Source organism: Salvelinus sp. IW2-2015, linkage group LG31 (assembly GCF_002910315.2).
Source record: "Salvelinus sp. IW2-2015 linkage group LG31, ASM291031v2, whole genome shotgun sequence".
NCBI lineage: Eukaryota > Metazoa > Chordata > Actinopteri > Salmoniformes > Salmonidae > Salvelinus > Salvelinus sp. IW2-2015.
In genome coordinates this window covers 10375831-10390681 of record NC_036870.1, presented here as the reverse complement: position 1 = coordinate 10390681, position 14851 = coordinate 10375831, and the positions used below count along the sequence as shown (strand labels likewise).

At 43.2% G+C, this 14851-nt stretch overlaps 1 protein-coding gene across 2 annotated transcripts; it reads right to left on the bottom strand.

The window, feature by feature from the left end:
* Window positions 1–2980: 2980 nt before the first annotated feature.
* On the bottom strand, window positions 2981–11788 carry LOC111955866 (zinc fingers and homeoboxes protein 1). Of its 2 annotated transcripts, none has more exons than XM_023976215.2 (3): window positions 11420–11788; window positions 4636–7409; window positions 2981–4371 (listed from the first exon to the last, which is right to left on the bottom strand). In XM_023976215.2, the coding sequence occupies exon 2, from the start codon at window positions 7291–7293 to the stop codon at window positions 4642–4644; it is 2652 nt and encodes an 883-aa protein (XP_023831983.1). In that variant the 5' UTR covers window positions 7294–7409; window positions 11420–11788; the 3' UTR covers window positions 2981–4371; window positions 4636–4641. The 2 variants fall into 2 exon arrangements, with proteins under 2 accessions (XP_023831983.1, XP_070292391.1); XM_070436290.1 differs by lacking the exon at window positions 11420–11788 and adding an exon at window positions 8406–8595.
* Between the last annotated feature and the right edge of the window lie 3063 nt (window positions 11789–14851).

Genomic DNA, 14851 nt, shown 5'->3' with positions numbered 1-14851 from the left:
CCAACTGTAAAGCTTGTGCAAGAGTCACAATAACATTACATCATTATACTACAGTCGCTGTAGTAGCAACACATTACTCCTTCATCCAAGTCATTTTCAATACCGTTCCACTGCGATACATTGATGGGATGCTCTGTTCTGTTTAAAATTAATTCAGGTTAATTTGGTCTCCTACCAATTTGAATGGTATCGCTATGTAACATTATTCAGGTAATGAACTGATACAGCTGAGAACAATGTCCCTCAGCCACCAGATGGCAAATGTGATTTTAAACAGTACATGCTGCCCGAAAAATAGCACACTGTTTGAATACATTCTTTGTATACTTCAGATTTCAATGCCCTCATACAATTGTGTAACAGRCCCCTTTTCAGACACAGAGATCCAGCTATGGTGTCTTCAGCCCAGGCTTTTTAGGCTGGGTTCAACAGTGCTGTGCAGTACATTGAGAACAGACCTCTGTTCACTCTACCCTGGATCATATCCCAGTTTCAAACTCGGAACACAAAGGCAAATATGAGACGACAGACTGGATTCMGTGTGATGGGTGGCGTGCATGGACTGAACCGTTCGGGAGTCTAGAGATGGTGGCCTAATGGTATATCTGTCAACAGCTATACAGCATGAATCCCTTTTGCCTTGCGAGTCAGGGTAATGTAAGGACAAGTTCATGGGAGGCGCATCTCTGGACACTGCCATAGCTMCGTCAAAGCAGTCGCTCACGTTGTGGGTTGGTTCAGCCCAGTAAAGAACTCTGTGTTCTCTATTCGTCCCATATAGGCTACATAGTCATGTGGGGGCATTATCGCAGGTGGGGTTATTGGGGATTAACTGGATTAAAAAATGGTTTGCACTGTAGACCGTTGTGCGACAGACGTTGGGAATGCTTTATTTGCAGCGTGTCGCAACATGGGAGCAGGCAGCCAGGCATTTGAAATGTAGGCCGACGCAGTGCTCAGGGACCTCAGGCTGCAGCAGCAGATACGTGGGGGAGGGCGGGGAGACGGGGAGAGTCGTCCTTAACATGACCCAGTGAGCACCAGAGACTGGGTTGCTCTCTCCTCGCTCGCCCTCTGCTGCGTAATCGCTGGGGGAAAGCAGTGGCTGCGGCTGGCACAGATGCCGCTGCTGCCAAGATGAGAGCGTACAGCATTAACACATGCTCATCTGTACCGCCATGTGTGTTTACATAGCACTGCCTGGGTATGCATATCTGGGTCAGCAGAGAATGGGTATGTATTCTACCTCTCATTGCTGGTCGCTGACACCATTTATTTAACTTTCTTGCATATCTAATTATTTTCCCTCGCTCTCTCTTCCCCCCCTCTGATTAGGATGGAAGCCCACAGCTGGTCACACCCTTGATTTGGCCGGTTCTCTTTAACATTAACTCTTCGATGGCCAAATATCAAGCAGTCTCCCATTGAGCAAGGCAATACATCTTAGTGGAGATTTTCAGCCTGCCAACACATTTTTGTGGGGAATTTCAGCACAACGGGACATTTCTCTTTGGGTAAATGCATCTCCAGTGAAATGACACTGGACTTGTTACTGTGTGAAGTCATAATATAACAAATTATATGAAGATAATATAGATTGACCGCAAAAGTAACTTTAGTTTTACCAAGCCAGTCCCCTACACTATGTCCATCATTGTAACACTGGTAGGACGGGTGATAAATGTATGGTCAAAACTGTACTTCAAATGTTATATCACCCCACTCTGGCTTACCTTATTCAAAGTTGGTTTAGAAAAACAATAACATTGCAAATAGCTCCACCTCCTGGAATAAAAAGACAGCCATACCAGAAGAATCTGAACCATAGAGTATACCTCAGCATGGCTCATTCTTAATAAACCTACCTCCAGCAAATGGCTCATTCCTTAATAAACCTACCTCAGCATGGCTCATTCTTAATAAACCTACTCCCAGCATGGCTCATTCTTAATAAACTACCCCAGCATGGCTCATTCTTAATAAACTACCTCAGCATGGCTCAATTCTTAATAAACCTACCTCATTCTTAATAAACTACCCAGCATGGCTCATTCTTAATAAACCTACCCCAGCATGGTCATTCTTAATAAACCTACTCGGCATGGCTCATTCTTAATAAACCTACCCGGCATGGCTCATTCTTAATAAACCTACCTCGGCATGGCTCATTCTTAATAACCATACCTCGGCATGGCTCATTCTTAATAACCCTACCCCGGCATGGCTCTTCTAAATAAACCTACCCTGCATGGCTCATTCTTAATAAACCTACCTCGGCATGGCTCATTCTTAATAAACCTACCTCGGCATGGCTCATTCTTAATAAACCTACCTCGGCATGGCTCATTCTTAATAAACCTACCTCGGCATGGCTCATTCTTAATAAACCTACCTCGGCATGGCTCATTCTTAATACTACTCGGCATGGCTCATTCTTAATAAACCTACTGGCATGGCTCATTTTAATAAACCTACCTCGGCATGGCTCATTCTTAATTAAACCTACCTCGGCATGGCTCATCTTAATAAACCTACCTCGGCATGGCTATCTTATACTACTCGGCATGGCTCATTCTAATAAACCTACCTCGGCATGGCTCATTCTTAATAAACCTACCTCGGCATGGCTCATTCTTAATAAACCTACCTCGGCATGGCTCATTCTTAATAAACCTACCTCGGCATGGCTCATTCTTAAATAAACCGTACCTCGGCATGGCTCATTCTTAATAAACCTATCAGGTGGTATAAATACAACTGGATTGACAAATATTGCCATTTAATGATGTAAGGTTCAAATAATGACATCCAATATCTTATTAAAATCATATTTCCCTCAAGTATGTTTTGCTGCGTGGATGTCTATATTAAAATACTTCTGAAATGGCATGTCAGTTAAGACAAATTGTGGAACGCAATTGCATCAATACTCAAGTTGAGTTTGTAGTAGATCGAACAATAATTGCACAAAAGTCAAAAATCAGGGGGCAGTGTTGTCCACACTTCTAATAAGAAGCATGTCACAAACAAATGTATTGTCTGACTGTAAAACAAATTATACATTTAGTATTTTAGTTGATCTCAATGGCTTACAGTTAGTTGCAGTTTTCCTATAGCTTGACATTGACTACTGAAAATCTGTTTCTTCCCTGCAAAACCACTGGTCTGAAACTAAATACATTTTCTTGACAAAGTTTATTTTAGCTTCGGATAAAAAGTATTCATGAAAGATATAATAAATAGACTAATCATACTTGTCAATTATTACAGCAATTAAGGATGGCAAAAGGCTTATCATAGTACAGAATTTATAAGGTTCTCTGTCTACTGAAAACAGAGAAACAAAACAATAATTTACAATTCACCATCCCCCTCGATTGTTATTTGATGTACAGTTGCATATAACCTGTACATCCAGATTTTAGCATAGTCCTTGAAGATAAGAGGAAGATAAGCAGAGGAAAAAAAGTTWAAAAAGTTAACTGAAGTAAAATTGGCTCTCGATTATAAAGGAACCATACCAAGTGCTTGTGGTATCTTCACTCTATATATATTGTCATTGTACACCTGAAAGATTTTAACCCGTAATTTGGGGGGGGAAAGCACAAGTTACTTACTTTAGAAAAAAACTGCCATCTGAAGCAAATTGTGAATGAAGATGTTTCATGTGTATTTTTTATAACYCATCTAAAATGAACAGTCACTTTCTTCAACTCATAGCTTAAAAGACTGAGGTAATGTTTACTAAGTCCTGAATTACAGCACACTTGCCTTTTTCATTTGGAAAGCCAACATACAAAAAAAGACACCCCAAAAAACTGAGCATAATATTAACCAAGCTTACTCCATATTTTGTAATTTAAGACTAACAAAGAACTTGAATACATATAAAAACAGTTTTGTAGAACTAAAGCACTGGTTCCATTTAAAACATAACCCAAAAACAGATGGCACTGATTTAAGTAATATTCACAAATCTGTGAGGTTTTAAAAACCGTTTTGTCAGTACATCAAAGAAAATACATGGGAAATTCCCTTGAACCTTGACACAATTTCACAATTWAAAAAAAACGGTTCAATGTTATCACATAACCTACAAGAAAAAGGTGAGGTTTAACCTCATCGACATGTCTTGGATTTAGTAAAGATAGCAAGGTCAAATATGACTAAAATGTCCCAAAAGACCAAATAGTATTTTAAACAAAGGTAAAACATACTGTATGTATCTATTATTCCTTGCTAAAATTATTTGGCATCATACACCTTCTCTTGTTTCTTTGTGTCTGGTTGGTCCATGCAGTATAACACAAACACTTAGTACATTTCACCTGTGTTTTTCATCTCCTCTTCTGTAGGCAAACATTGTGAATTCTGTGGGAGCAAAACACGTCACAAATGAGAAAATCTCATGTTTTCTTCTACTTAGTGTTCACATTTCCTCGTTGACTGTATAAAGAGGAAATCAAGGTAAAAAGGTAATTACATTTGTATTAGGCTAATTTAATTAAATTCAGAGGGGGAAAAAAACTTGCCGTGTTAAAAAAACAAAAAAACATCCAGGACACACAAGGAATGAATGCCTTTACAATTATTTCACACGAGCTCATTCTACCCATCCTTTTCATCGTCACTCACCTTTAATCACTGATCCTCTGACTCCGGCTGTGATTGCTCGATACATTGAGGCTCTTCCGTGGTTTCATTGTCATTATTATCAACTTCATCATTGTTATTTTCATCATCTTTGTTATCGTTGTCATTGTTTTTTTCATCAGTGACGACATCCCCTTGCTCTTTCACTTCCATCTCTGCCTCACTGTCGCCATGCGTCTCCTCTTCACCGTCACTGAAAGGGTCAAGGCCTTTCTCTTCCCTCCTGCTGATCTCCGCAAACCAGTCCCGCACCTGCTCATAGCTCATACTGGACTTGGCCACCAGTTCATCCAAATCTTTCTCATTTAAGACCTTATGCTTGAGGTAGTGCTCCTTTAAAATCTCTTTACCCGTCTTGACTTTGATGGCAGGGGGTGTTTGTTTGCAGGGGTATGGCCGCCTCGTCCTCCTGGACCAACCTCGAAAGCGTTTCCGTGGCTTCTTCTTAAGTTCACCTCCGTTCATTGCCTCGTTAACTTTTCCACTCTGGTACAAGTAGTACCACTTCAGGTTGCTGTTCTTGCAGGCATACCGGGTGTCTCCAAACCAGTTAACAATGTAGGTTCTGGGTAACCCGCTCTCCTCTGCCATCTTGTCGTACTCTTCAGCAGAGGGCCACTGGGTACGAACAAAGGTGCTTTTCAGGACGTGGAGCTGCTCTGGGGTTTTCTTCATTATCTTTCGACCGCTGGGTGGAGTCTGAGCCTCTTGCCCAGAGGAAGGCGCTTTGATCCGTTCACTCTCCGGCTCCTCTGTGCCATCAGAGTCCACTGGCATTTTTCTCCTCTCGGAGAACCAGGCGTCCACCTCTCGCCTAGTCAGTTTAGTCTCCATCCTAAGCCGACTTAGCTCCTCATCGCTAGGTGTGTCAGACGTCTGGTAGCTGGCCTCCAAAAGCAGAAGCTGCTCCGGAGTCTTTTCCTTGAACTTCTGAGGTGTGAAGTCAGGAAAGGCGTGGCGGAACTTGATTCGTGGATCATAAATGGGCCCTTGGGTTGTCGGAGAGGATTCACTGGCTTCGTCGCTGGAGTCGATCACAATGGCTGTGCTGCTGCTGCCGTCATTACTGTTGGCGCTGACTGAAATGTCATTTAAGGCAACGCCGTGGTGGTCCTTTGAGTTGCGTTGGTTATAGCGTGTGTCGCTGAACCACTTCTTTATTGCTCTTTTGGTGAGGTTAGTGACCTTCATCAACCGAGAGATTTCTGCCTCAGTGGCAAACTGTCTCCTTAGGTAACTGGCCTTCAGCTCTGCTAGCTGCTCCTTGGATTTTTTAGGTCGCGCTCCCAGGGAATCGGGACTGAGTGGAGAAGCAGTCTCAGAGGTGGAGGGTTCTGGCACCTTACTGACACTGGTTCTGGGGTTGGGGACCCCAGCTACAGCTAATGTGATGGGTGAGGCTACAGGGACAGCGTTGCCACCCCCTACCTGAGTCAAAACCATCCCTGGTTGCCCTACAATCTGACAAGTCTGAAAGATGGACTGCAGGCCATTGGCTGCTGTTGCAAAATTGGCTGGGATGACAGTGATGGTCTGTGGCACCGCCTGCACTGAGCCATTAAACTTCTTCCTCCTGGCCTCCTCCACCTCCTCTGGGGTCCAGCTCACACCGTGCTTCAGCCGCTGAGCAGAGAACCACACCTTTATTTGCTCCTCTGTGAACTTGGTTTGGGCTGCTAGACCCATGATTTCTGACACAGATGGGTAAGGGAACCTGTTGTAGGCGCTGACCAGCAGGACATTATTGTCCATGGCCCCATTATATGTGGGGATACTACTGACCGGGATGAGGAGCTGGGTCTGGGAGGTCTGCTGATTCTGTAAGGCAGACAGAACTTGAGCCAATGTCCCTGGGGGGAGCATTGTGGCTGAGTTACTAGTCTTTATTTGGAGCACGTTTGGGCTGTTGATCATTATGCTTTGCTGAATAGGTTGAATGGTCAGAGGGGTCGACACAGCCACTACATTGGGGGTGACAGGAGGGGGGACCACCTCCGTCTCTTCCTCCCCATCACTCTCCACTTTAATGACACTGTAATCTGCCATTTTGTGTGACCCTGTAAACTTCTTGGCCTCCGCCCTACTCTTYATCTTCATGATTGGCGTTTTGCTTAGGGCAATACCCTTACAGGATGTGTCCTCATCCTCCTCAACCTTAACAAAACTGCCATCAAAGGTCAAGTCATTGACTCTCTGCTCAAAGATGGTTTGATTGTTGCGTTTCACCATAGTCCTGGTGAAATTGTCTTCTCCAGGGTGGTGGCGTGCATTATGCTCCAACAATGCATCATACCTCTTGGTGTGAAAGTCACACTCAACACACACATAAGATGAGTTTAGAACTATATTTGGGTGCTCAGTGTCCACATGCAAGGTAAACATATTGAGCTGTGAGGTCTGAAAGCTGCAGTACTTGCACTCATAACCTCCTTCTGCCGTACTCGAGTCCATAGTTTTAATGAAGTGGTCGATGGCCTGTGAGTCCTCCTCATTCGGGATGCTTTCAGTTGAGTTTTCCACAGGACAGTTAGCGGCCCCCTCAGCCTCTCCCTCTGTAACGACCTCCATGTCAGGGTCTGAATCCACCATTTGAACAGGAGGGACCATGCAAGGCGTTGTTGATTTTCTTCTGCTCGCCATTATCCGTCTTATCTGAGCTTGTGTTGAATATATATCTTTTTTTAATCTAAATCTTGGTTCAGGACTTGTTGCTCCATTCAGGTGCTCAAACTTGAAAGTTGGCTAATTGTTAAATCCTGCAAGAYATAGAGCCATATTATGTGCACATAATTGAGAGAAATTCAAGGTCTAAACAATTTACATGAATGCCTATCTACTAGAAAATTTAGAGAGGGGGGGGGGCTTTACTGAGCAAAAATATAAATGCAAATATTTCAAAGGTTTTGCTGAGTTACAGTTCATATAAGGAAATCAGTCAATTGAAATAAATTAGGGCCTAACCTATGGATTTCACATGACTGGGCAGGGMCGCAGCCATGGGTGGGCCTGGGAGGGCATAGGCCCACCCACTTGGGAGCCAGGCCCAGCCAGAGAATGAGTTTTTCCCCACAAAATGGCTTTCTAACAAACAGAAATACTCCTCAGCACCCCGCCCTTCCCCCTCTGATGATCCCACAGGTGAAGAGGTCATGGGATGGCGTGCTTACAAGTGGTCTGTGGTTGTGATGCCGGTTGGACGTACTGACAAATTCTCTAAAATGACGTTGGAGGCGACTTACGGTAGAGAAATTAACATTAAATTATCTGGAAACAGCTCTGGTAGACATTACTACAGTCAGCATGCAAATTGCATGCTCCCTCAAAACTTGAGACAACTGTGGCATTGTGTTGAGTGACAAAACTGCACATTTTAGAGTGGCCTTTTAGTCCCCCAGCACAAGGTGCACCTGTGTATTGATAATGCTCTTTAATCAGATTCTTGATATGACACGCCTGTCAGGTTGATGGATTATCTTGACAAAGGATAAAATGCTCACTAACAGGGATGTAAACAGATTTGGCAACAATTTGAGAGAAATAAGTTTGTGTGTATGGAAAGTGATGAGATGAGTGATAAGATGGCYCCGAAGAGGATGGCTGACATTTTACATGCGCCGAATCAACTGTGCTATTTTGTTCGGGTTTTTTTGCGTTGTTTGTAACTTTTTTTTATTTATTTTGTACATAATGTTGCTGCTACRGTCTCTTATGACCGAAAATCACTTTTGGACATCAGAACAGCGATTACTCACCAAGAACTGGAAGAAGCTTTTTCCTTTAACGAGTCTGAGAGGCTCAAATCCKTGTCATTTGCGTGAAGAAAAGACAGCGAAAAAGATGGKGCAGGTCGGGCTGCCTTCTGAGAGTCCGTAGGCGAGCGAGTAAACTTCCACTGCCATCCGTTCTACTTGCTAACATGCAATCATTGGAAAATAAAATTGATGACCTACGATTACAATTATCCTACAAAAGGGACATTAAAAACTGTAAAATCTTATGTTTCACTGAGTCGTGGCTGAACYACGACACGGATAATATAGAGCTGGCAGGACTTTCCATGCACCGGCAGAACAGAGAAGAAGCTACGTCTGGTAAGACGAGGGGTGGGGGTGTGTGTCTTTTTGTCAATAACAGCTGTTGCGCGATGTCTAATATTAAAGAAGTCTCGAGGTATTGCTCGCCTGAGGTAGAGTACCTTATGATAAGCAGTAGACCACACTATCTACCAAGAYAGTTCTCATCTGTATTATTCMTAGCCATCTATTTACCACCACAGACCGATACTGMCACTAAGACTGCAGTCAACCAACTCTATAAGGTCATAAGAAAAGAAGAAAATGCTCATCCAGAAGCGGTGCTCCTAGCTGCCAGTGACTTTAATGCAGGCAAACTTAAATCAGTTTTACCAAATGTCACATGTACAACCAGAAGGAGAAAAAAAAAAAAAAAACTCTAGACCACCTTTACTCCACACACAGAGATGCATACAAAGCTCTCCCCCGCTCGCCATTTGGCAAATCTGACCATAATTGTATCGTCCTGATTCCGGCTTACAAGCAAAAACTAAAGCAGGAYGTACCAGTGACTCGCTCAATACGGAAGTGGTCAGATGACGCGGATGCTAKACTACAGGACTGTTTTGCTAGCACAGACTGGAATATGTTCCGGTATTCATCCAATGGCATTGAGGAGTATYCCACCTCAGTCATCAGCTTCATCAATAAGTGCATCGCCGACATGGTCCCCACAGTGACCGTACGTACATATCCCAACCAGAAGCCATGGATTACAGGCAAAATCCGCATCGAGCTATGCCCTCAGACAAAACATCAAACAAGCAAAGCACCAATACAGGATTAAGATTGAATCTTACTACACCGGCTCTGACGCRCGTCGGATGTGGCAGGACTTAAACTATTACGGACTACAAAAGGGAAACCCCGACGCGAGCTGCCCAGTGACACGAGCCTACCAGACGAGCTAAATGGCTTTTATGCTAGCTTCGAGGCAAGCAACACTGAAGCGTGAACGAGAGCACCAGCTGTTCTGGATGACTGTGTGATAACGCTCTTGGTAGCRGATGTGAGCAAGACCTTTAAACAGGTCAACATTCACAAAGCTGCGGGGCCAGATGGATTACCAGGACGTGTACTCAAAGCATGCGCGGACCAACTGGCGACTGTGTGGCCAAACACGACTCCAACACCATCATTAAGTTTGCTGCCGACAACAGTGGTAGGCCTGATCACCGACAACGATGAGACAGCCTATAGGGAGGAGGTCAGAGAACTGGCAGTGTGGTGCCAGGACAACAACCTCTCCCTCAATGTGAGCAAGACAAAGGAGCTGATCATGGTTTACAAGAAAAGGCGGGCCGAACAGGCCCCCATTAACATCGACGGGGCTGTAGTGGAGCGGGTCGAGTGTGTCCACATCACCAACAAACTATCATGGTCCAAACACACCAAGACAGCCGTGAAGAGGGCACGACCAAGCCTTTTCCCCCATCAGGAGACTGAAAAGATTTGGCATGGGTCCCCAGATCCTCAAAAGGTTCTACAGCTGCACCATCAAGAGCATCCTGACCGGTTACATCACCACCTGGTATGGCAACTGCTCGGCATCTGACCGTAAGGCGCTACAGAGGGTAGTGCGTACGGCCCAGTACATCACTGGGGACAAGCTTCCTGCCATCCAGGACCTATATAATAGGCGGTGGACCTATATAATAGGCGGTGTCAGAGGAAAGCCCATAAATATTGTCAGAGACTCCAGTCACCCAAGTCATAGACTGTTTTCTCTGATASCGCACCAAGTCTAGGAKCAAAAGTCTCCTTAACAGCTTCTACCCCCAAGCCATAAGAATGCTGAACAATTAATCAAATAGCCACCAGACTATTTACATTGACACTCCCCCCCATTATTATCTATGCATAGTCACTTCACCACTACCTACCTACAAATTACCTAATTCCCTAAACTAACCTGTACCCCGCACACTGACTCGGTACCCCCTGTATATAGCCTCGTTATTGTGTTACTTTTGTTTGTTTGGTAAATATTTTCTTAACTCTTCTTGAACTGCACTGTTGGTTACGGGCTTGTAAGCAAGCATTTCACAGTAAGGTCTACACTTGTTGTATTCAACGCATGTGACAAATAAAGTTTGATTTGACATTTCTGGGATCTTTTATTTAAGCTCATGAAACAGGGGACAAGCACTTTACATGTTGCGTTTATATTTTTGTTCTGTGTACTTTAACAGATTGTTGTAGGTGTGGTGGGACATGTATATCAAGTTTAATTTCACTAATACGCAAACATTAAATCGTTACATTGTTTCCACTGCCATGACTGAACTCCACGCGCAACACTGATGCCAGTCTTTAAATAGCGCGAGCGCTGTACAAAACAKGCTTAATATGTGGCTGCTTATTCTGTATGCATTCTAGCCCAAAGCAAAGGGATGTGAGAACTGCAGTACAAAACATTTGATTCCTAAATCGATGGAATATTGATAATACTTCTGTATCATTAGTCTGCTAACTACCTGTGTGTTTAACAACTTGTCAGTCAGTTACACTGCAAAGAATATTCATCTGTTAGTTGTCCCCTTGTGCCTCTGTCACGAGTGTACGGTATTTTGCTGTTTTTGGGGGGATGGGAGTATTTTGCAAAAAGTGGGAAATGGTAGTCAAATCTTATTAATGGCAGCTATTATGTGAATGTATGATTAACTTCGCATGGTGTTCATTTTATTACATACCCGTGCAGATAAGTCGTTTACAAGCATCTTGCAACAACCAGTTAGCTTCCAATCTGACTGCTGATGCGCCTTCTTCCGCCTTTGCGGTCGTTCCCTCACCAACAAATGCACTGTCGACTCCGGCAGTGGCACACAGGCGCAGCGAGTCCATCTGTTGTTACCATAGACGCAGTGCAGAATAGTGAATGCGCCGAGATTCGTTTGGTTTTTCACTCCCTTTCCTTTTGCCTACAAAACGTCGCCTTGTTTGGTTTGTTCATGCATTAAAACCGAACTAGATGTAGGCATCGATAGTTCATCGAATCTAACGAGTCATTTTTTCTTCCASAGCGTCATGACAAATATTTTACGTCATAACGTCATCTTAAAGCGACTTCCTCCATGGAAAAAAAATAAAAACCACCAGAGAGGAAGAGGCTCATTATATAAATAATCTTTGAAAGAACTGACCTCTTCTCAATTATCCCAAAAGCCCATAATTTTGACGTGAAATGTTGGAAAATTATAAAATTGCCCAATAAAAGAAAGTCATAAAAAAGGATGTATATAATATGCAATTAAATCAAATTGTATTTGTCAGATGCGCCGATTACAACAGGTGTAGACTTTACAGTGAAATGCTTACTAGCCCTTAAACACTTTCTTAAAAAAGCAACAATAAAATTACAGTAACAAGGCTACAGTTGAAGTCGGAYGTTTACAAACACCTTAGCCAAATACATTTAAACTCAGTTTCACAAATCCTGACATTTAATCCTTTTAAAAAGTCCCTGTTCTAGGTCAGTTAGGATCACCAGTTTATTTTAAGAATGTGAAATGTCAGAATAATAGTAGAGAATMATTTCAGCTTTTATTTCTTTCATCACATTCCCAGTGGGTCAGAAGTTTACATGCACTCATTTAGCATTTGGTAGCATTGCCTTTAAATTGTTTAACTTGGGTCAATCGTTTCAGGTAGCCTTCCACAAGCTTCCCACAATAAGTTGGGGAAATTTTGTCCCATTCCTCCTGACAGAGCTGGGGTAACTGAGTCAGGTTTGTTGACCTCCTTTCTCGCACACTCTTTTTCAGTTCTGCCCCAAAAATGTCTATAGGATTGAGGTCAGGGCTTTGTGATGGCCACTCCAATACCTTGACTTTGTTGTCCTTAAGCCATTTTGCCACAACTTTGGAAATCGAGTAAATTGAGTCCTATATCGACATAACCTGAAAGGCTGCTCAGCAAGGAAGAAGCCACTGCTCCAAAACCACCATAAAAAAAGCCAGACTACGGTTAGCAACTGCACATGGGGACAAAGATGGGTCTTTTGGTTAAATGTCCTCTGATCTGATGAAACAAAAATAGAACTGTTTGGCCATAATGACCATCCTTATGTTTGGAGGAAAAAGGGGGAGGTTTGCAAGCCAAAGAACACCATCCCAACCATGAAGCACGGGGGTGGCAGCATCATGTTGTGGGGGTGCTTTGCTGCAGGAGGGACTGGTGCACTTCKCAAAATAGATGGCATCATGAGGCAGGAAAACTATGTGGATATATTGAAGCAACATTTCAAGACATCAGTCAGGAAGTTAAAGCTTGGTCAAAAATGGGTTTCCAAATGGACAATGACCCCAAACATACTTCCAAAATTGTCACAAAATTACTTAAGAACAACAAAGTCAAGGTATTAGAGTGGCCATCACAAAGCCCTGACCTCAAACCTATAGAAAACATTTGGGCAGAACTGAAAAGCATGTGCGAGCAAGGAGGCCTACAAACCTAACTCAGTTACACCAGCTCTGTCAGGAGGAATGGGCCAAAATTCACCCAACTTATTGTGGGAAGCTTGTGGAAGGCTACCTGAAACGTTTGACCCAAGTTAAACAATTTAAAGGCAATGCTACCAAATACTAATTGAGTGCATGTAAACTTCTGACCCACTGGGAATGTGATGAAAGAAATAKAAGCTGAAATAAATCACTCTACTATTAGTCTGACATTTCACATTCTTAAAATAAAGTGGTGATCCTAACTGACATAAGACAGGGAATTTTTACTAGGATTAAATGTCAGGAATTGTGAAAAACGGAGTTTAAATGTATTTGGCTAAGGTGTATGTAAACTTCCGACTTCAACTGTAGATACTTTTGTACATGTTTCCTCCAGCATCGTCACAAGGTTCTTTGCTTTTGTTCTGGGATTGATTTGCACTTCTCGCACCAAAGTACGTTCATCTCTAGGAGACAGAACGTTTCTCCTTCCTGAACGGTATGACGGCTGCGTGGTCCCATGGTGTTTATACTTGCGTACTATTGTTTGTACAGATGAATGTGGTACCTTCAGGTGTTTGGAAATTGCTCCCAAGGATGAACCAGACTTGTGGAGGTCTACCTTTTTTCCCCCTGAGGTTTTGGCTGATTTCTTTTGATTTTCCCATAATGTCAAGCAAAGAGGCACTGAATTTGAGGGTAGGCCTTGAGAAATACATCCACAGGAACACCTCCAATTGACTCAAATTATGTCAATTAGCCTATCAGAAGCTTCGAAAGCCATAACATAATTTTCTGGAATTTTCCAAGCTGTTTAAAGGCACAGTCAACTTAGTGTATGTAAACTTCTGACCCACTGGAATTGTGATACAGTGAATTATAAGTGAAATAATCTGTCTGTAAACAATTGTTGGAAAAATTACTTGTGTCATGCACAAAGTAATGTCCTAACAGACTTGCCAAAACTATAGTTTGTTAACAAGAAATTTGTGGAGTGTTTGAAAAATGAGTTTTAATGACCCCAACATAAGTGTATGTAAACTTCCGACTTCAACTGTATATACAGGGGGACAATGTGGCTATATACAGGGGAGTCATGCAGTCAACGTGCGGTGGAACAGGTTAGTCGAGGTAATATGTACATGTAGGTAGGGGTAAATTGGGGGGGTGGGTGGGGTCAAGGAAAATAGTCTGGGTAGCTGTTCAGGAATCTTATTGATTGGGGGTAAAAGCTGTGAAGAAGCCTTTTGGACCTAAACTTGGCGCTCTGGTACCACTTGCCGTGCGGTAGCAGAGAGAACAGTTTATGACTAGGGTGGCGGAAGTCTTTGGCAATTTTTAGGGGCATCCTCTGACACCGCCTGGTATAGAGGTCCTGGATGACAGGAAGCTTGGCCCCAGTGATGTACTGGGCCATAAGCACTACCCTCTGTAGTGCCTTGCGGTCGGAAGGCCGAGCAGTTGCCATACCAGGCGGTGATGCAACCAGTCAGGACGCGGTCGGTGGTGCAGCTGTAGAACTTTTTGAGGATCTGAGGACCCATGGCAAATCTTTTCAGTCTCCTGTGGGGAATAGGCATTGTCATGCCCTCTTCACAACTGTCTTGGAGTGTTTGGACACCATTAATATTAGATTCCGTGCACCAGCTGGTAGATTAAAGACAGACAGAAAGTAAACAGCAT